This window comes from Pangasianodon hypophthalmus, chromosome 28 (assembly GCF_027358585.1).
Source record: "Pangasianodon hypophthalmus isolate fPanHyp1 chromosome 28, fPanHyp1.pri, whole genome shotgun sequence".
NCBI classification, from domain to species: Eukaryota; Metazoa; Chordata; class Actinopteri; order Siluriformes; family Pangasiidae; genus Pangasianodon; species Pangasianodon hypophthalmus.
Window position 1 is genome coordinate 7,756,680 of NC_069737.1, and position 23,151 is coordinate 7,779,830.

Consider the following 23,151-nt stretch of genomic DNA (forward strand, 5'->3'; position numbering starts at 1 on the left):
TAGTGAACATATTTTAACAATTTTTATGTGTTAACGCTGTTAACTCTCAATATGAAGTCCAAAGTGCTGTCACTGCCAATGAAGCACGCCAACATTAGGCTGAAATTTTTTTAAAAAAATTAAACGAAACCCAACAGAGAGATAACAAAAACATTTGGTGTGGCCAAATCAACTATTTTGTGCATTCTTAAAAAGAAAGAGCTCAGGAACACCAAAAGTCCCAGAAGACCACAGAAAATAACTGTGGTCGATGACAGAAAAATTATTTTCCTGGTGAACAAAAACACCTTCACAACAGTTGGTCTGATCAAGAACACCCTCCAGGAGGTAGGCATATCTGTGTCAAAGTCAACAATCAAAAGAAGACTTCACCAGAACAAATACAGAGGGTTTACCACAAGATGTAAACCATGGGGAAGCCTCAAAAACCAATTTAGAATTTGCAAAAAAAAAAAAAAAAAAAGCCATACAGTTCTGGAACAACATCCTATAGACAGATGAGACAAAAATCAACTTGTACCAGAATGATGGGAAGAGAAGAATATATAAAAGTGAAGGAATTGCTCATGATCCAAAGCATACCATCTTATGGTGTGAGCATGTATGGCTACTAATGGAACTGGTTCCCTTGTATTTATTGACGATGTGACTGCTGATGAAAGCAGAGGGATGAATGCCTAAGTGTATAGGGCTATATATATCTCTGCTCAGATTCAGCCAAATTCTTCAAAACATTGGACGGCGCTTCACAGTGCAGCTGGACAACGACCTGAAGCATACTTTGAGAGCAACAAAAGACTTACTTTTTTTAAGGCAAAGGAGTGGAATGTTCTGGAATGGCCAAATCAATCACATGACCTGAATCCAACTGAGCATGCATTTCACTTGCTTAAAATGCCCCAAGTGCAAGCAGGAAGTAGAAGCAGGAGCTAAGGTAAAAGCTTAGCAGAGCATCACCTGGGAAGAACCCCAGCATCTGGTGATGTCTATGAGTTCCAGGCTTCAGGCAGTCATTGACTGCAAAGGATTTGCAACCAAATATTAAAAATGACAATTTACAAACATTACAAATTTGTCCAAATAATTTTGGTTGGTCCTGTGGCTGCAAAACAAACCCAAATCATCACCTATCCACCACCAACTCTGAGCATTAAATAGTCTGACCTTGGACTGAATTTGCTAGGACGCCCACTCCTGGCAACTGTCGTGAGGGCTCTCCATTTGTAAATAATACTTCTCACTGAAGAATTGTGAATTTCAAATTGTTTGGAGATGGCCTTATAACCCTTTCCAGATTGATGAGCATCAACAATGAATTCTCTTAGGTCATGGCTAATGTCCTTTCTTCTTGGCATGATGTAGACACACATTTGAGTGCTCCAGAACACCATCTGCTTTTATAGAACATCTACTTATATAGAGCTAGTCATACTTCTTGATGATTAACTCATTTTGTGCATTTCATTAGTAACACCTGGCTGCTAATTACGTTCTTAACAATTGTGGAAGGGTGTACTTATTTTTTTCCCAGACTGTATCTAACTTGGTGGGCAAATACCAATATCCAAAATATGGATGGATTTTATACATCAATCATAGACCTCTGAAGAGATTTTTAAGTATTTCTGTCATTTGTTTGATATTTGAGTACATATATTTTCATCAGAATTTTTCTTCTAATTTGTTGGACCAGTGCATGGTGTTCTCGTGTCTGATTGAGCTCCTAGCAAGGAAATATTGTATGCAGGGTGGTAAGTATGTGTGTGTGACCTAGCACTCTGTCCATTAGGGTGTGTATATAAAGGAGGTTTCTGCTCTTCCTCTCTTTCCTCTCAACTTCCTCTCTTTCTCTCCAGCCTAAAAGTGTGCAGCTTCTACCGGAAAAGTCTGGAGACCTCCTCTAAACAGACACAGTACAGAAAAGAGAGAGTGAGGGAGAGTCCAAGCCAGCAGTGGAAGAAAAGGAGAAGAAAATAGCAAGGAGCAGTATGATAGAATGCAGACCCAAGAGAAAGAGAACTAGACAGAGAAAGGGCGTGGGAAAACAGAGGGATCAACAAGATGCTCTGTTTTTTTTCCATCAGTTGTGCTTTCCCATCAGTTACACCAACATTCGTTTTTGTAAACATGAGTTTTAACTTTTCTAGGTTGAATTACTTTTTTAGGTAGAATTTTCTAGGTTGTATCTGAAATATGCTAATGCAAACAAGTTGTTTTGCTATCATTCAGCATGATGATTTTTTGGTACATGCCATATTCAAGCTTCAAACAGCATACATGCACTTATTGTCTGTGTGCAGGGGTTTTCCATCTCACACCTCTTCCAACTAAAAAAATCTCTCTCTCTCACTTCCCCTTTCTTTCCCTCTCCTTATGTCTCTCGTTCTCATTTTCCCATCCTCCCTTCTCTCTCTTTCTACGTTTCCAATGTGGAAAATGCAGCATCACCCTTACCATCACCATGGCTCTTTACGTCTCCCAAAATAAAGTGGGCCTCTTTCTCTCCCTCCCTTTCTCTGTCCCTCTCTTTGCCAAACTACTCCACCCAGTCCCACACACCAAATGCTGGCTTCACCATTATAGAGCTTGTTTTGTCTGCACAAACTCAAATTGTGTGCTGCCTTTTCCCTCTCCATATGCAGCTCGGTGTCTCTTTCTTAGCTTTCGTGATAATTAAAACCGCACAGGGATTTTGTATTAAAGGTTAAAACAGCAGCTTGTTTTATTGTGGTTTGTTATTAACCAATCTCATCCATGCATGTTAGTTTGCTACAGCCAGAGTCCACCGATCATAACTGCTTCCTGATCTTGCCAGCCCAACAAACAAATAAGATGGCAGAAGCATCTGTAGACCTAACAACCTGCACTGCTTTTGCTTAAGTAGTCTCATGTCTTTCAAAAATATCCTTCGAAAATGATCTGATTAAATGTACTTACAGTGAATAAGTGACTTGTTTATCGGACATTAAGCGTAACTATAAACAGCTAAAAAATATAATAAATAAAGAAATTATTATTGACAAATTACTGTGGTAGAGGAATAACACACTTCAGGGTGTGCTGTTATAGGAAAATACTTAGAGGTGGTAATGGTATGTTCACTTCACACTGGGGTCCATCATCATCATTGATTATTTTCTTATAACAGCACATGCCAAAATGCTTCATTCGTTATTTTTTCTCTCAGTTTATTGTTCAGTTAATCATCTTAAAGCATATTATGCATTATTTGGTCATTTTGGACAGCGAATTAAAAAGTCCAAAATATCTACAATTAAAAGGTACTTCCAGCAAATTTAGAGTTTATTAGGTTACTATATTGTTATATCTGAAGAAATATTCTATATGTATATAGTTACAATGAGTTGCCAGTTTATTAGGTACCCCCAGGCTTGTGATTAATGCAAACTAGATTTCATTCTGTTTGCTTACACTTATTTCTTTTCTTATGTGAAATTTTAGCAAACTTGCATTATTGAAAGTAACTAATAGCCAGATGTCTGTAATTAGCCATGATAGTTTCAGTGGGCAGAGAAGCTGTTACTGTGAAAACATAGCAGACCAAACTGTTTTACAAAATGTTTTTTTACAAAAAGGGTATTCACAACTTATCCGATGAGTTGCAAATGATGAATAGCCTATCATTTTTATTAAATAAAAGCATTTCAGACAGTACTATTCTGCATGTCTATTCTGGACTACTAAATTCTCCTGGACCTGGGACAGCTTCCCTCATAGTCCCGCGTGACAGTGGGGCTCTGAGTACATCAGTTTATTTAGGTATACTTGCTTATACTGAAAAACATTGATTTACTGTCTTTCCTGGCATTCCTTTACACCTTTTATTCAAACATCATGCATAATGAATAAGAAATAATTTACTTTGCATTAGATTTAATAGAACTTCTCTACTTCATGCAGTGTACAAGTGTAATACGAACCCACTACAAACTACAGCCTATGAAAAATCTGAAACTTATATGATTGCATTGTTACTGAATTGATATCAAAGTTATCATCCATTAATAAAACTACAGTACAGCTTGCAGCTTAAATGCAATTTTAGGAAATTTCCTCAGTGCCATAAGAGGGGATTTCCCTCAGCAACAACCACATTCCAACTCTTCAAACAAATTTGCTTTAGAGATAAGAACAGGAAGTCTGAATCAGAACAGATGCTTTTTAATGGAAGTTGTTCATTCTGTACAAAAGAGGGATTAAAATGGAAAAAAAAAAAGAAAAGAAAAATATTTAGATGCAAATACATAGAAAGGGTACAAAAGCAAAACAAAGCAGATCAGGTCATATGCATGCATGGCTCGTAAATAAAAACAAACATATCTCTGCTTATAGAAAAGCTGAAGGAGTGAATTTGCGCCTGAGGCTCTTACCATGACTGAGCTCTGTGTCTTTGCCTACATGGCCGTTATATCTCCCTTCTTCTCCGACATGTGATCCAAGATCATCAGTAAATCCCAGATTTACACTTCTTCTAGAAACAGCTCGTGTCAGTGTCTGTCAGTCTGAATGTCTGATAAAAATGCTGAAGACGATCATTGCATGACATGATATTAGGGTTTGTCTTCTGTAGTTTGAGAGTGCTATGTGAGACGCGCTTGTCCCAAGACTGCAGCCGATGGCAGCCCGGGTTGCCAGATTGGGTTCAAATCTCGCTTTTCAGTAGAAGTTTAAAACGCGCACAACTCACTAGAGCAATGTTTGAGAAAATAATGATTTTAATACGTTGCTTTAAGTATGATAACAACATTATAAGAACTTAGATATGATTTAATTATACATTAGACTATGTTGACAATAGTTTCAAATGAACATACTAGGTTTCTATTTTTTTATTAAATTACAGCTAATACTAACTAGATATGATCTAGATGTATTAGGTGTACTTTCTTTACTAGTCGAATGTTTAACCCTCTCACTCCTTATAATAGTTAGAGTTGAAATTACCCGATCTGGCAACCCTGCTTTCAGGTCCCGCCCTCGGCATTTAGAACAGCGGCGCTATAGAGGCGCAAGTACAGCTGTTGATCACTCCAACTATTCAGCAGTTCCCCTCCAGAGTGTATAAACAACGACACACTGTTCAACCACGTACCAATTTTCCTTTTCACACACACACAAACACACACACACACACTTTCTTTATACACCATGGGGAAACTGATCTCTGTAGCTAAATGCCAAACCCTAAATGTTCCATCGCTCATAACCTTAGTACCCAGAGGTTACTTTTTTAAAATGTAAGGTTTATTATGTGCCTGATCATCAAAATATCCTCCAATATATTTATCCCTAGGAGGCTCAGTGGTTCAGTAGTTAGCACTGTTGCCTCGCACCTCTGGGGTTAGGGGTTCAAGTCCTGCCTCTGCCCTGTGTGTGTGGAGTTTCCATGTTCTCCCCATGCTTTGGGGGTTTTCTCTGGGTACTCTGGTTTCTTCCCAGAGTCCAAAGACATGTGTAGTCTGATTGGCATTTCTAAATTGTCCAATTGTCCCCTGCCTCATGCCCCAAGTTCCCTGAGATAGGCTCCAGGCTCTCCTAAGACCCTGTGTAGGATAAGCAGTGTAGAAAATGGATGGATGGATTTTTATCCATGAAAGGAAAGTGAATCAAATGAGACTCAATTATTTTTAAGTCTGTTTTTGCATCACATTCCTGTCCAGTGAAGTGACCGACCAGTGATAACGATTATTTGACAATTATTATTATTATTATTATTATTATTATTATTATTATTATTATTGCAACATATTGCATGACGTCATACGCATTAGGGTTAGTGTGCATGGGCTACACAGTGGCTATGCAAGTAATTACAAAAGGCTTTAATGTAATCAAATTTAACAAGCTAGCCACATTCCTGTAATCATCATCCTCCATACAATGCCTAAACATTTCCAGGACATTTCATGTTAGGGGGCAGTCGTGGCCTATTGGATAGAGAGTCGGACTTGCAACCCGAAGGTGAACCTGAAGGTTGTGGGTTTGAGTCTCGGGTCCAGCAGGGATTGTAGGTGGGGGGGGGTGAATGACCAGCGCTCTCTCCCACCCTCAATACCACGACAGAGGTGAGACCCTTGAGCAAGGCACCGAACCCCCAACTGCTCCCCGGGTGCCGCAGCAAAAAAGGCTGCCCACTGCTCCATGTGTGTGTTCACTACTGTGTGTGGATGGGTTAAATGCAGAGCACAAATTCCGAGTATGGGTCACCATACTTGGCCACAAGTCACTTCACTTAATGTTTCTTATGGAGAAAATGGTGTAGTGGCGACATCTGCTGTTCATAAGCCTCAAATTTAAGGGAAAACAGTAGAATAAATTGTCTTGCTTCAGTTCTTTTCTGGAAACTTATCCCAGCCTTGGCACCGGACACAAGGAATATACAGGAATACATCCTGAATGGCACTCATTCACACCTAGGGGTAATTTAGCATAGCCAATCCACCTACTGGCATGTTTTTGGGAGGTGGGAGGAAACCCAAGAACCCAGAGGAAACCCACATGTTGGACATGGGAAAACTTGTGAAATTCCACGTCAGATGCACAGCACCTGAGCTGGGGACTGAACTGGGAACCGTGGAACTTTGTTAGAGTCGTCATGCATCAACCAGCTCACTCTTCAAACTTTTACTAGTAACAAATTAGCTTATAGGCTCCAGACCAAAATAAATGTGCAATGTACTTATTGAGCTCTAAATTAGTAGTTCAGTTCGCAATCTTGCATGGACACTGTTTAACTATTTCTAAAGCATAATTTTTATATTTTTATCTGTCAAACAGTGAGATGGCAATATTCTGATGGGTGTGGAATGAGGTGTCTTTAGGCCACAATGGGAGAGTATGTAGTAGTAGTAGTAGTAGTAGTAGTGTGAAACTTTTGCATTGGCTTACATGGTACACATAAGAAAATTAAAAAATATATGTAGAAAACACTTCAGACACATCTATATGTAACAAGATAATATAGGGATGGGATAGGCTGACTTAAATATCTCGTTATGTCAGCATTTGTGTAGAGAAGGTTCCTCATATTCAGAGTTTGGTTAAGTGGATGCTCAAGGTGCTATGACGTAATAAAGTAGCATGTCAGTTACATTTATGTATTCATATTAAGAATTCATTCACAATGCAGATACACTACAAAGAAAACACAATCACCAACTACTGATTTGAGAGAACATTGTGTTATTCTGTGTATCAAAATTTTCTTTGATATTTTTATTTATAAGTAATTTATAAGTGTTCAGTTACACAAATCCAGAGGTTTGTTTAGATTTGGCTAAATAAGTCATACAATATTGAAACAAACAGATGGGATATTGTCAGTCTTTGATTTTAGACAAAATCAGTCCTGATATTCCTGGATGTTGTCCTAATTCTGCATAATGAAAATTTCTTTATTAGGTCTTGGTTACAGATTACTGAATATGTTACATGTTAAGTAAGATTCTGATACTAACAATGTGAAATATTTGTAAAGGGAATGAAATGCTGTGAACAAGGATGAGCTAAATAAGTTTAAATCATGTAAAATGTACACATACTAAATAAAATAAAAACCATAACCAACTAACTAACTAACTAACTAACTAACTAACTAACTAATAAATAAATAAATAAATAAATAAATAAGCAGGCAAGCCCATTAATAATTGGTAGTGTGCTTTACTGGGAATCATCAGTCTAAACATTTTGGAAATTATCATGAAGGTAAGTATTTAAGGGAAGGAACAAAGTTAGCGGACACATTTATGCCGGTGAGTAAAACGTCATTTCTACATGATCTCAGCACTTTCTGTGTTTTAAAAATGCTTTTAAACATACCCAAATTCATTAAGATTGTGATGATTGGTTGGTTCTCAACATTTCTGATTGCAGAGGTGGGTAGTAACGAATTACATTTACTTCGTTACATTTACTTGAGTAAATGTTTTGGGTAACTTGTACTTTTACAGTATATTTAAAGATGTGTACTTTTACTCTTACTCAAGTACATTTTTAGTGAAAAATTTTTACTTTTACTTCGCTACATTTGGCTGCGTTCCTCCGTTACTGTCAAATGGTAATAAATATGAGATTTGTTAAATAATTAGTTTATATGACTTGTTCGCAAGTCTCGCGAGACGTTGGAGAGGCTGCTACGCATCTCCCGCTTACGTTTAGCGCGCGTTTAGTTGGAAGGTGATGGCTGAAGCAGAGGAAGACGTGCGCGAGACCCGTGGCCTCAAGTTCAGTCTATGTTTTCACTCCAAGATGTCAAAAAGAATAGTTTCATAATGCGATACATGTTGTGTGCCCCAAAACGAACTCCAACCTGAAAAAACACGTAGCGGTAAGTGTCAAAATTACGCCTATTTGAACCCTATTAACGGTAATTTGGTAACTATGGGCACTACTGAAGTTCAAAAGTAAAATTCTGTAAAAACAGATTGTTCAAGAAAGAACATATGACCAAATAAACATTCACATACTGAAGCGCAAACACACATAAACAAGTTCATACACAAACATAATAACACACACACACTCTGCACACACACCTTCTCTTTTGTTCTCTGTTAGCTTGTTTAAATGCAGATGCTGACAGGTTTGTGTTGTGAATGTGAAAATATAGACAGAGTTAACTGTTAGAAAAACATCTGGGTGTGTTTGAGATTTTATTGCAAATGACAGGTTATGTGATGTTAATGTGCCCATCACAGGACTGAGATAGGCTACTTTACTTCAACCTAGGTTTTATATAAGTAGAACAAAGAGACTTTCAAGGAGAGGTGTGTGAAAGCTCTCCAAGTAGTTTGAAATTCAGGGTTTTCGCTTCATATCAATCAGATCCGAAGTAACTAGTAACTAGCTACTTGAGTAGTTTTTTCATCGGATACTTTTTTACTCTTGATTAAGTAACTATTAAGATTGTTACTTTTACTTCTACTTAAGTAAATATTTCCATAAGTACTTGTACTTTTACTTGAGTACAGATTTTGGATACTCTACCCACCTCTGTCTGATTGGCTGGGAGGTGACAAGGATTCTGAGTATTGCATAAGGTGTCTTGGCAATATATATATAAAGAAACGTTCATAATCACTACCACTATTTATCATTTTATTTGTTTTACCCTGTTACCATGGAAAGCATCTTCTTTGTACTACTGCAATGAAAACAGCAGCTGGTTGAAAGAACTACTAATTCATCTGTACCCCTTTATATACACATGAATTAGCAATTCTTACTACCAGGCTAATTTGAATGTTTTCTTTTCCATTATGTTTACACAGAAATTCTCACTTTTCCAGTATATATGGTTACTGAATATATCTACTCAATAATATTTTTGAGACAAATGTAACTAGCATAGTCCTACCATAAAATGTAGCTATTATCTTAAAGTCAAACCTAGGCTTAACTAAACCCAACAATCAAGAGGGCATTTTAAATACATCAATCTATCACATAATACATAGGAATAACAATAATTTTTCTTAGATACATTTCCAAACAAAAGCTGTACTTCTAACCAATAAGAATATATCATCAGCAAGCTAGTAGTTCCATATGCTACACCCAAACCTCACACATTTGATGTTCTTTTTTGTCGTTGTTGTTCTTCAACCATGTCTTCTACATATTTAAGATGTATTTCTGCCACCTGCAATTCAGAAAAACAAACGTCTTGACTGTCATATCACAAAGGTAAAATAAAAAAATCAATGAATAAATAAATAAGTTACAGTAAGACTGATGTTCTGCAAAATTCACAGCACTATCAAGAGAGATTTTAGTGTATTTAATACAATTTATACCACAGTGCTGTTGCATTCTTGAATCTGATAGGTCAGAAGGTCAGGAGGCTGCAATTCTTATCCCAAGTTTATATTAATGTGCTTATTCTAATAAATTATCCTTTCTATTATGGCAAGTCATTCACTGGGACTTATATGGTAAACGCTCCACATGATCTAAATCTAATAAAAGAAAGATTTGTTGTTATTTATAAAAAAAGAAAAAAAAACTTTTAATAGTTATGGTGAAGCTTTCTGTAAGGAGTGGTTTATTTAACATTTATGGAAGGAGACTCGGGTTTCAACACTCGGGAACATGACAATGTGGGTTTTTTTTTTTTTTTTTTTTGCTATTTCCTCAAGAGAAAGTGAGGAAACAAGTGTTTATAACTGCTATAACATAAGTGATAATAGGAGCTACTTGTCTTGTGGATGTTCTACAGCCTTAAATGTAAACAGTTGAAAGTGTGATTCCATACAAAATTACATATTGTAGTTATCCCCAAATTGTTGTGGTATAATAGGAAATCAGTTCAGAACATGCTAAAATTGGAAAATAATCAACTTCGGGTGGTAACAGTAACTGCGCTTCACGTCAGCCCCCTTTACACCAGTCCATCATTGATTATTTTCCTATTGATTTTTCATAAAAAATGTTACTAAACCTACTCTAACCTTAATTGATCAGAGCTATCATAAGACCTGGAAAAATTTTAAATCAATTCTAGCCTAAGATAAGACCTTCTTTTGAGACATACCCAGTTAACAATATTAGGTTAGCAGATCCTTTTCTGAACTTTTTTTTTTTTTTTTAGCAACATTTGTTTTCACAAAAATTTATTCTGGGTGTTCAGGGAATGATTTTATTTTACATTAGTTCATACTATATTCCTGCAATACTTTTCTGTTGTATAAACATTAACACTAATGTTTTGTGTCTAACTGGAAATATCTGAGCAACTGCTTCACAGTAATTATATTGTGAAGCAAGTTGGTATTGCAGCATGTTTTTAGAACATTACAGGAACATTATTTTGGCTCATTCTTCTTCTTCTTTTGCCTTAAAACGAATTGCGCAGACCAAACCGTAAGTCGTACAGACCTTAAACTTGGTCAATAGGTAGTAATCCATCCTGTTACTCAGGGAAGTGAGATGGGCCTGATTGGCCTAATGGTGGCACTATAGTGCAAGGTTTTACATTTTGGTCCATTTCTCACAAACTGTGAGTCCTACAAGCAAAATTCTTTTCCACTGATTCTTTGGTTTTCTCAAGCCAAAAACCTCAATAAGTATTTAGTTCCATCTGACATCATGTGCAAAATTTTGTCATACAAATGGAGTGGAGCTAAGGTCAGATAACTGTGTCTCAGGAACCATAAGGCTGATCAAGTGGAAATTTGGTAATTTCATGTGCTAATCTGTAAGTGGAGTCTCATGATGACCTAATTACTGAACATACATGGCTGTCATTGGCCAATCAGATATCCACAGATATTTGAAAATGTTCCCATTAAGCTATTGGCATGAAAATTGAATGGTAGATTCACGGAGGGACCTACTAGTACCTGAGGCAATCTAACTCAAATTTGCTAACCTGGGGTGCTATTCATGTTCATAGGGGTCAGAGTTAAGTTAATAGCTATTGTTCAAGAACCAAAATTCCAGTTGAGCTGAAATTTGGTGTGCTCTATCTTACTGCTAATCTTCATCTGAATTACTTCAGCAAGTTTTCAGCAAGGAGTTCACACAGCTAATATTGAGCTATCATCACAAAATGTGATGCAAGGAGTGCGTGAACCCTGCAGATTGCAGCTTGCAGCTTGCAGCTATATTATTATTATTATTAGTAGTAGTAGTAGGAGTAGGAGTAGCAGTAGTTGTAGAAATAGTAGTAGTACTAGGAGGAGGAGTAGTAATAGCAGTAGTATTCTTCTAATGTGTCTTACCCTTTTTTTAAGTTTCAGTTTCCAGTTCTGGTTCCTTTGTCCAACGGAGCTGAAATACTGATGACTGGATGTTGGCAGATTTCATCTATGGAGAAAAATTGTTATCATTATGTGTTATGCAACACTTCATTTACAGTATATACCATAATCCACTTTATATATGTTTTGCTGACTCCATCTACTCTGTGGAAAGGGACCACCACCATAACACCACTGATGAAATATATTATTTGGCTAGTGAACCTGTATAGAACTAGTATGCGTTTATTAGGTGCAGCAGTAGCAATGGGTTGGGTCACTGCTGGATTGAGAAATAGTCCAGCTAACAGTTAGTCCCTGTCTACTAAGAGAGGAGGGGTGACAAGATGTGCAGCGCAACAGAGCGACTACAATCAATAATGGCCAATGAGTCATCTGCAAGTTATGTGTACCTAATAAACTGACAACTGAGTTTATATTCTGACAAACACACACCTTTTGAAGAACTTTGTCCCTCATGATAGGGTTGATGAGATCCTCGCTGCTGTTAAACTTTAATCTCAGAAATGCCGTCTTAGTAAGCACTACAAAAAATGTCAGCAATGTTGATGTTTTGCAACTGTTGTGAAACCTATTTGACTTTAAATTTATATGAAATTGTGATTTGAATATAAAAGTGTAACCTGGACGCCCATACACTTCCACTTCACAGAGAGTGAGAAACTGGTTAACATTGGGAATGATGATGTTCACGTAACGACCTCTCATATTGCAAATGTACTTTGCAGAGGCACCAGCAGGGATGCTAGAGATAACGACACATCTGCAGAGAGAGAGAGAGAGAGAGAGAGAGAGAGAAACAATAGAGGGGCAATGTATTAACTTAATGTTACATATTAAGTTCAATCCAAAATGAATAATGCTTCATAAAGCTGTCACGACCCTGAAGTTGATTATTTTCATACCAGAGTTTGCAGAAGAATATATTTTATTTTATTAAAGAATGACACATTATACTTTTCTCATACTTTAGAGAAATAAAGTGAACAGTACTTTAAAATCAGCAATATTAAGGTCATGAGTGAATATATTTCTTAAACAACTTTTAAAAAAGACTTCAAGTGCTTTATAATTATGTATAAAGACAATTATCATTCACAATTTCATATTACATTATGAGCAATTTTAGTGGAATGTTATAAAGCCTTTTTAAATTTCTAAATGTATGCAAAGAATTGTTAACAAATTACACAGACTTATAGGCAGCAAGCTTTATGAAATGTTAATAAAGCTCTATTAGTAAACTCTTACTATTTTCTGCTGATATTTTCATATAGTTTTTATATTATTATATTTTTTATAATTTATTCTTATAAATTTTTTTAAAATATCACCTGGGGTTATTGTTGCCATTGTTGACTAAGGAGTTGCCAATGTGAATCTCGGCACCATTTATTCGTTCTGGACAGCAGTCTCCTCTGTTAGTGACGACTACAGTGCTAATATCATACACTGCCAACAAATCCACTCTCCACCATGGATTATTCTCAATATTTGTGCATGAACACGAGTAGGAAAGCAGGTGAGATGCTCTGTTGCCATCGGTAGCAAAGTAAGCATAGTAATAGTTGCCGTATAAAGAAGATTGTGTTGCTTTTCGTCCTAAGGCCACATTGACTGGAGGGGAGAGAAGAACATATTTATGTACACAAACAAATATATATATATACACACACAGACACACACACAGTGGGGTCCAAATGTCTGAGAGCACTAGTGAAAATGCTTCTATTTTGCATTCGTTTTTAATTTAATTCAACAAATTTCATTATTTACTACAACTTCAGTGTAAAGTAGAATCTCTGAAATATTTACAGGAATTTCAGAGTTTCTTAGTATTTGGTATGTTCCATTTTTTAATGTGCTTAATGACAGTGTGCATTCAAGCTGGCGTGGACACCACAAGATTGTGCAAAACCTTACATCAAATCCGGCAGAGTGTTGTCTAAACACATGCTTCAATAGAAGAGATTAGGCATGAGGAAAATCTGACCTTTTGACCTTTAGCATTGTCAATATCACAAATTAGCTTTACAGATAGGGACCTAGAAATAGTGTAGAATTGTGAATATTAAATATTCAAAATAATTTACTTTTACTTTCATTTTAAATATTTAAAAATTCTAAAAACCTTCTGTTTATTTCCAATTTTAAATGAGCAAAAATTGAATGTCTTTTTTCAATGTGTTCTTAGACTTTTGGACCCCACTGATATGTCTGTATTCTACTATACTGTATTCTTACCTTGCTGATGGGTCAGTATCCATTGCAATGAGAAAATGCATATCCCTGTACAAAAATACATAATATAAAATTATACATCTCATTATGTGCCTGCTTAGAGAGAGACGTAATAGGAAGAACATTTGTATTTTTTTTTTTAAATCTATAACAGATATTGTCATTTTAAATTGTTATTACAATTTCCAAGTGATTAAATAAATCTTAGTGTATTGCAACTAGAATTTTTTAAAGACTTGAAATCAGTTTGATATTTTTAACCAGAGTTTACCTAAAAACACAAGCATGGGCCTCTGGGATGTCTCCATTTTCTGTTCAAATAGAAAGATAACAAATTTGTACAATTTACTACCGCACTCAAGGAAGGAAAGGAAAATGCAGCATTCACCACTTAAGCCTCAGACTTTTACTGTGCACATCAAATTATATGAATTGCAACATATAGCAAATATATAATGTGGTAAGCCGAATAAAGGCACAGTCAATAGAGATTTCTTACCTTGCTTGACATAGATCAGAAAGTCATCTCTTTGACCCTTTTAAACTCTGAGCTGTCTTGGTGTTTCGCTTAATGAATATGTAGTTTATTTAAAAGGCAAATGCACTTTGTGTTTAACAAATGCAAATAAGTTTGCCTCTGACGACAGTCTATAACAAAGTTTAAAAAATATATATACAGTAATACATAATACAGGTGTAGGATTTATCCAGCATGACAATTGATTTATGAAGCAATCTGAGCCTGATTCATGAATACAGTTATACAAATGTGTTGCACAAAAGCAAAAGCAGAAATCCCATGGCTAAAACTGATACGATGAATCACGCACTTGTTCAGTGAGACACAGTATCAGTAATGGGACACAACTTAATTAATTAATTAATTAATTAATTAATGTGATTGAAAAGTGACCTTGGTTATGAGTAGGGCACTATGTAAAGTAAACATTATTATTATTATTATTATTATTATTATTATTATTATTACTTTTTATACTGTTAAAGCAAATGTAATTTAATGGTAATTTCAATGATTGTTTCAGTGGTTGTAACACTCTGTAAAGTGCCTTGTATCCAGTTTCAGGGGTTTTGGCCTTCAAGATTTTTTTAGGAAAAACAGTATTTTGCATGAATTTTGCATTAGGTTACTCAAGTCTCCTGGAGTACTCGATCTTATTTGTTTCTGCAGGATGTCTTGGAAAAAGAACTAAGCTCATTTATGTGGCAGCAGTACAATGCATAAAATCATGCAGATACAGATAGGACCTTAAGTTAATATTCACCTCAAAAATCAGAATGGTGAAAAAATGTGATCTCAGTGATGATGGTATGGTTGTCGGTGCAAGACAAGCTTGTTTGAGAATTTTAACAGGCTGAACTGGAATTTTCACACACAGCAATCTCTTGAGTTTACACAGAATGGTTGGAAGAAGCTGACAGAAAAGCTACAGTAATTATAGTACTTTACAACTGTGGTGAGCAGAAAAGCATCTTGCAACATACAACATATCAAACCAAGTGAGGTGGATAAGCTACAAGCAAATTAGGTTCCAGTCCTGTCTGTTAGACAAAAACAGGAATCTAAGGCCAAAGTGGGCATGGACTCACTGAAACTGGACAGCTGAAAATTGGAAAAACGTCGCCTGATCTGATGAATCTTGATTTCTGTTGTGACGTGTATATGATAGGGTCAGAAATTGGCATCAGCTGTATGAACCTGCCTTGTGTCAACATTCCAGGCTGCTGCTGGTGGTATAATGGTGTGGGGAATGTTTTCTTTGAATTATGTTGATGCAGTCATGTCAACATGGACCAAAATCTTGAAGAAATGTTTCTAACCCCTTGTGGAATCCATGCCATGAGGAATTGAGGCTGTTCTTAGAGCGAAGGGGGGCCTATGTAGTATTAGTAAGGTGTTCTAAGTGGCCAGTGAGTGTATATACAGAAGCTAGTAAAATCTGGTATTCCAGTTGCTTTGAGTAATGCAAAATTTGCGTGCGTGTGTGTGTGTGTGTGTGTGTGTGTGTGTGAACGTGAACAACACAGGAAAATAGTAAGCAAATGATATGATTATATTTGTATATTACACTTAATGTCCACACATATCCTCTGCAAACTCCTCTATGTATCTTTTTCAGTGTTGACATGACAGTGTATCTGTAATTAGTACAGACACATACGAACATCAGAATGAAGAAAAAGTGTGATATCTGTGATTTTGATCGTGTCATGATTGTTGGTGGCAGATGAGCTGGTTTGAGTATTTCAGAAACTGCTGATCTCCTCGGATTTTCAAACAGAAATGTCTCTAGAGTTTTTACAGAATGGTGTGAAAAACAAAACAAATTGAATGAACGACAGTTCTATGGGTAGAAACGCCTTGTTGATAAGAGAGGTCAAAGGAAAATGGCCAGATTGGTTCCAGCTGCCAAGAAGGATATAGTAACATAAATAATCACTCTTTACAACCATGGTGAGCAGAAAAGCATCTCAGTATGCACAAAACATTGAACATTGAGGTGGATGGACTACAATAGCAGAAGACCACATCATGTTTCACTTCTGTCAGCCAAGAACGTGAAACTGAGTCTATCATGGGCACAGACTCACCCAAACTGGACAGTTGAATATTAGAAAAAAAAAATCACCTGGTCTTTTTCCAGTCTTCATGTGTCAAGTTTTTGGATGTTGGTTTACTTTTTTGGGAAAACAAATTGCTACATATTCAAATGTGTTATTTTTTTGTTGTCACATGAGGTTATTTTTTTAAATAGAAGTTGGTAAGGGCCACACAATTGTTATTTAGGTCCTGATGAATAAAAATCTAGAATTGAAGGACGGTGCACATGACTTTATCTGCCCAACTGGGTGGGTAAATACCAATATCCCAAATATGGATGGATTTTATACATCAATCATAGACATTTTAAGAGAGTTTTAAGTGTTTCTGTCATTTGTTTGATATTTGAGTACATATATTTTTATCAGAATTTTTCTAAGTTGTTGAAAATTGAGCTGTGAATGGTGTTCTCAGGTCTAATTGCATTGCTAGGTCAGTATGTGTGTTTGACCTAGCAGTCTGTCCAGTAGGGTGTGTATGTAAAGAGGATTTCTGATTCCTCTATTTCCTCTCCAGCCTAAAAGTGTGCAGCTTCTACCAGAAAAGTCTGTAGACTTCTTCCAAACAGAATAGCAAAGAATAGCAAAAATAGCAAGAAGCAGTATGATAGAATGCAGATCCAAGAAAAAGAGAACTGGATAGAGCACTAAGGCTTGCCCAAGGGAGCACCACTCCTCTCCACTTCACATATCAAACAGGTTTGCTCTAACTCAGTGAAGCACCTGCTGAGAAGTCTGGAAGCGTTCTGGTTACAGGAGACTCTATCTTAAGGTATGTGAAATTAGCTAGGCCATCAGGGGCACCAGCAGAACTAGTTAGGTGTATACTGGAGCCAGGGCACAGGACATAGCAGGTAATCTTAAGGTCTTAGGCAAGCATCGGTTTTCAAAGATAGTTATTCATGTAGGAGGTAATGATATATGCCTTCGTCAGTCAGGAGTTACTAAGAGTACCATTGTAGAGGTATGTAAATTAGCAAAGGCTATGTGCAGTAGTATGCTCTGGCCCCATTCCAATGCAGTGTGGTGATGTAGCCTACAGCAGGTTATGGTCACTGAACTGCTGGATATCCAGTTGGTGTTCCTAAAACAATGTGGGCTTTATAGATAATTGGAGTAGCTTTGAGTGCAAGTGGCCTATTGGGTTGGGACAGTGTTCATCCCACTTCGGAAGGTGCTGCTCTCATTTTTTGCAGCATAGTACATAGTCTCAGTACAGGCCTAGTTAATCGGTAACAATCCAGAGCCAAGGCTAGGAAGCAGACAAGCAGGCTAAACTGCCCGTTTGAGCTGCACTTTGTTGTCACTCAGGTTCCACTGTATAGAAACTGTGTCTGTTCCCTGAGCTAAACAAAAATGTAGAAACACGCAGAAAGTTTGATGTAGTAACCTAATTAAAATAAAATTAGATCATAGTCAATGCACAGCCAACACCTTTGATCTGAAGCTAGGACTGTTAAATATTAGATCTCTTACTTCTTCATTCTCTCTTGTATTTCAAATAGCATGGAAGTAGAGCCTTTTGAGCTATAGGAAAGCTCTTAGTGCTGCTAGATCAATGTATCTCTCCACCCTAATTGAAGATAACAGAAACAATCCTAGATTTTTATTTAATACTGTAGCAAAATTAACTAGGAATAAGACCACAATAGAAACACGCACACAATCAATATATAGCAGTGATGACTTCATGAATTTTTTCAATGGTAAAATTGAAAATATTAGGCAAAAAATTCAGACTATTAATTTAAAACCAGACAGTTCTATAACTAATCCTGTAGATGACAATATAATAATATCAGATCAACAATTGCAATGTTTTACTCCCCTTGAAGAGACTGAACTAATTTCACTAATTTCGTCATCAAAATCATCAACCTGTATACTAGATCCTTTACCTACTTGTTTCTTCAAACAGATAATTCCTCAAACAATCAAACCTCTTTTAAAGATAATCAATTCTTCCCTTTGCATTGGCTGTGTACCTAAATCTTTTAAACTAGCAGTTATCAAGCCCTTGATTAAAAACCTGACCTTGACCCCTGTCAGCTGTCTAACTATAGACCAATATAAAACCTCCCCTTTATCCCCAAGGTCCTAGAAAAGGTTGTAGCACAACAGCTATGCTCATACTTACAAAGGAATAACATTCATGAAAAGTATCAGTCAGGATTTAGACCTCATCATAGCACAGAGACAGCACTGGTTGAAGTGATAAATGACTTACTACTGGCCTCTGATCAGGGTTGTGTCTCCTTGCTTGTGCTGCTTGACCTTAGTGCAGCTTTTGACACCATTGATCATGCTATTCTCCTCGATAGACTGGAAAATGTAGTAGGCATTAAGGGAACGGCCCTTTCCTGGCTCAAGTCTTATTTGACTGATCGTTATCAGTTTGTAAATGGAAATGGTGACTTCTCTTCTCATATTAAGGTCTAGTTTGGTGTCCCGCAAGGCTCTGTTTTAGGCCCACAGATTTTTTCTTTATATATGCTACCTCTGGGCAATATTATTGGTAAACATGGTATTAGCTTCCACTGTTACGCTGAGGACACACAGTTGTATGTTTCAGCAAAGCCAGATGACAGACACCAGCTTAATAAAGTTGAGAAATGTTTAAGAGGCATTAGAAACTGGATGTTTATTAACTTTCTCTTACTTAATTCTGACAAGACAGAAGTACTTGTACTAGGACCACATGCAGTTAGAAGTAAGCTTTCTGATTACATAATAACTCTGGATGGCCTTTCTGCTTCCTCATGTGCAACAGTAAAAGACCTTGGTGTGATTGGTGTGACCTATAAAGCACTAAAAGGTCTCGCGCTAGAGTACCTGAGCGAACTTTTGATCTCTTATGATCCGCCACGCCTCCTTTGATCTAAAGGTGCAGGCTATTTGTTGGTACCTCGAATAGTGCGGGCTACAGCTGGGGTAGAGCTTTCTCTAACAAAGCCCCACAGTTATGGAACAGCCTTCCACTTAGTGTTTGGGGCTCACTCTGCACGCAAAGTGCATTGTCCTTAGCCATTAGAGGACAAAAGCTTACCTAACAATCTCTGCCTCTCTCTCTGTCTCTCTCTCTCTCCCTCACTCTCTTTCGAGCTACACATGCTACTCCTGAGATGCCAGTGATCCTGACCCCTTCTGCTTCCCGGACCTGCCTGACCCATCCCGATGCCCTACTTCTGGTTGGAGTTCTCATCAGTTGAGTTCGCTCGCTGCTGCTGGGGGTGGCCCCATATGGACGGCCTGAAGAACCATTTGGATTGCTGGGGATGGTGCAACCTGGGGGCTGTGGAGATGGCTTGGGGATCACATATGGGGAGCTGTACTGTAATGGCTTGGGACTGCGATTGCTGTAGTGGCTTTGGGGCTGCAGTTGCCAGGAGCACCCTCGTACTCAGGACTCCATCAGTGCACAGTGGATAGATTTTAACCAGCCGGACTTCTTGCAAAAACTGTGATGAATTTACTGGTTGCACAATTGCACTATTTGTCTATATTGTACACAATAATAGAAGGGATTTATTTATAATTGCACTATCCGTTGCACCCAGATGAGGATGGGTGGATTTTGTGGCACCCTTTTGAGCCTGGTTCCTCTCTGGGTTTCTTCCTCATATTGTCTCAGGGAGTTTTTCCTTGCCACCATCACCTCTGGCTTGCTCATTAGGGATAATTTCACATATTTACAATATATTTTTTGTGAATCCATTCTAGGGAAATTTAGCTCATTTTGATTAAGCTGATGTATTCTCCACCAATTTGCAAGGAAATTAGCTGTTTAGGTTAAGCTGTTGTATTCTCCACCAAAATATGTAGGACATTAGCAGATCAGCTCAAAAGGGGAAATTTGTAAACTTAATATTTTAACAGCTGATCAACTATTCGTCCAGCGATAAGTTGAAATGAGTGTATTTATTAATTGTATATGGGATATTTCCTCCGTGGCCACCGGCAATAATATCCTAAATATAGTGAAACACTATATTAAGAGCACAGTAACAAGATCGGCAGTTTAAGGCAATAAATTTGAAGCACAGAGACACAAGACACTGGCCTTTATAAAATCAGACAAGACTTTATTACTATTCTAACAACACAGAAACTAATCTAACACAAACACACACACACACACACACACACACACACACACTTAAACAGGGGTGAAAATGGCTTTGAAGAGAGAGTGAATGAAATTCCAAGTTTCTAGCAGTTTCTCAGACCATGACCTGAACGAACCATCAACTTATCAGTTATTTTAACATTCGCTTCATTTAGAAGGGATTTAAACTTGTATTAAATGCACCAGTTCAGCGAGAATCTGGAGGTACTATACTTGCGTTTGTGTTGCCAGGGATTCCCTCGTTGCGTTGTTGTTTGGAAGGAGTTTCCGGCGATGTTGATTGGTCGGCGGTCTGGTTGGCCTTATGTAGCGTCTCGAAAGACCAATGAGGAAGATAAACAGAGTGAGGCGCGAACCCGGCGGAGTCTCGTAGGCGGGTTGCAAAACTTTGAAGAATGGTTCACAGCGGTGTGAAGGCGAGAGTTGGAGGCTTTGCAAGAACCAGTCTGGATGCGGAGTCTCAGAGCAAGCGTGATCTCCTCGTGACTTCTAAAGCTCTTGGTTGATGAGACTTCCTTCAGATGTGGATGGAGACTCTCTTGAGCTGTTAGTTGAAGTGGACTCTCTGAAGATGTTGATGGACTCTTGCACAGTTGTTTTGGATGAGACTCTTGGAAGATGGTGTGGATGAGGCTCCAAAGATGTGTTGGACTCTCTCAAGGATGGATAGGATGAGACTCTTGGAAGATGGATTGGATGAGACTCAGAGTTTCCTTTGTGTCGGGGGGTTTTAACCCTTTCCAGTTGGGCTGACCCCAAAGTGTTTGCTCCAATCAGCAGGATCTTGGGGCAGGGTGTAAACTGTATTCTCCTCCTCTGACACTAATTAACATTCTGGTCTCTGAGTTATGTGCTTTGCAAACTTTGCATAAGGTTAAGTTAGAACTTTGTTAAGGAATTTGGTAACATGCATGTAATACATCGTACTCAACTTTACATTATACCAACCCTTAGGAAATTCAATAGTGATCACGCACATACCAAACATGACATACCTGCTGTTATTGATACACACACGAACACTATGGTCCCTGTTAAACGATCAAAAAGCATTATAATGACCTGGTGGCTATAAGCATGACACACATACGGAATGACATTAAAAGAGGCAACAAGTTTCCAAACTATGGTGCATCATCTTAAAAGTCATTGTCCTTATAGGAGATGTAAAGTAGCCTTATGCAGTCTGTTAAAGCTGGGTTCTGTGGAATGTGTGAAGGGTGGTGAACTTTGTGTTCCTGGGGAGAACAAAGGTCTCATTCCATGAGGGTCCTTGGGTGAGTCCCCCCCCCCCTTTTCTGTAGTTATCAGTTTTAGCATCGTGTTGGGTGAGCCATCTGGTCTTGGCCAGCGATCTAGATCAACAAGTTTGACAGAGGTTCCTCTTGGCTAAGAGGGTTCGTCCTCTGGTCAGGGATGTCCTATCAGTTGCTGATTGTTGACAGGGCAGTTGAAATCCAGCAATCAGTAAACAAGTGGTAATTAACTTGGGTCTGCAAAGTCTGGAAGCAGGATTCCTAGCTTTATGGCTTCTTTGCTTTCCTTGCCTGTTCACTCCAGATCCTACACCATTTATTTATGTAAAGCTGCTTTGTGACAATGTCCATTGTTAAAAGTGCTATACAAATAAAATTGAATTGAATTGAATTGTTGGAGACTTTAATATTCATTTTCATAATCCGGAAGACCCTCTGAGAATAGTGGTTGTTTCCATTCTAGATTTCGTAGGGGTTAATCAAAACACAATATGACCCATTCATAATGGTGGTCACGCTCTTGATCTAATACTAACATTCAGCTTAAATATAGAAAATATGGTCACATTTCCACAGTCTGAAGCTATTTCAGATCATTACCTCATCTTTTAAAATGCGTTTTAGTCATAATATATGCAGCTTGCCACGCTACCTCATCAAATGTACATTCACGTCAGCTACTGCACAGAGTTATATCAATAATGTCCTTGAGTTATCAACTATGATTGGATCACTGTCTGACCCAACAGAACTTGATCTGGCGACTGAATGGTTAGAGTCAACGTTCCGATTGATAACAAACACTGTAGATAATAATATAATCATAACAGATCAGTAATTAGAATATTTTATTAGCCTTTGAGAGACTGAACTAATTTCCTCATCAGCAACTTGTATACGAGATCCATTACCTACATGTTTCTTCAAGCAGATAATTACAGAAGCAATTGAACCTCTTCTAAAATAATCAATTCTTCCCTTAGGATTTGCTATGTACCTAAATCTTTTAAACTAGCAGTTATCAAACCCCTGATTAAAAAACCTGACCTCGACTCCTGTCAGGATATATATAGGCCAATATCAAACCTCCCCTTTATCTCCAAGATCCTAGAAAATGTTGTAGCAC

General features: G+C 37.5%; 2 protein-coding genes across 5 annotated transcripts in view; both read right to left on the reverse strand.

The window, feature by feature from the left end:
• arhgef40 (Rho guanine nucleotide exchange factor (GEF) 40) overlaps window positions 1-4,642 on the reverse strand; it is a 34,913-nt gene extending 30,271 nt beyond the window's left edge. Inside the window, exon 1 of the mRNA XM_026943234.3 lies at window positions 4,392-4,642. Coding sequence (XP_026799035.2) covers window positions 4,392-4,394 — 3 coding nt within the window. The 5' untranslated portion in view covers window positions 4,395-4,642. The remainder of the gene's footprint in view (window positions 1-4,391) is intronic.
• A 4,020-nt stretch (window positions 4,643-8,662) lies between these two features.
• On the reverse strand, window positions 8,663-21,966 carry LOC113544420 (fucolectin-like). 4 transcript variants are annotated; one of them, XM_034301224.2, is made up of 8 exons: window positions 14,524-14,892; window positions 14,296-14,335; window positions 14,028-14,072; window positions 13,118-13,400; window positions 12,407-12,546; window positions 12,219-12,307; window positions 11,745-11,829; window positions 8,663-9,664 (listed from the first exon to the last, which is right to left on the reverse strand). In XM_034301224.2, the coding sequence occupies exons 1-7, from the start codon at window positions 14,533-14,535 to the stop codon at window positions 11,752-11,754; spliced, it is 687 nt and encodes a 228-aa protein (XP_034157115.2). In that variant the 5' UTR covers window positions 14,536-14,892; the 3' UTR covers window positions 8,663-9,664; window positions 11,745-11,751. The 4 variants fall into 4 exon arrangements, with proteins under 4 accessions (XP_034157115.2, XP_053087059.1, XP_053087058.1 ...); XM_053231084.1 differs by lacking the exon at window positions 14,524-14,892 and adding an exon at window positions 20,987-21,966 and having other exon boundaries at window positions 12,219-12,546; XM_053231083.1 differs by lacking the exon at window positions 14,524-14,892 and adding an exon at window positions 20,983-21,966 and having other exon boundaries at window positions 12,219-12,546.
• Window positions 21,967-23,151: the final 1,185 nt, after the last annotated feature.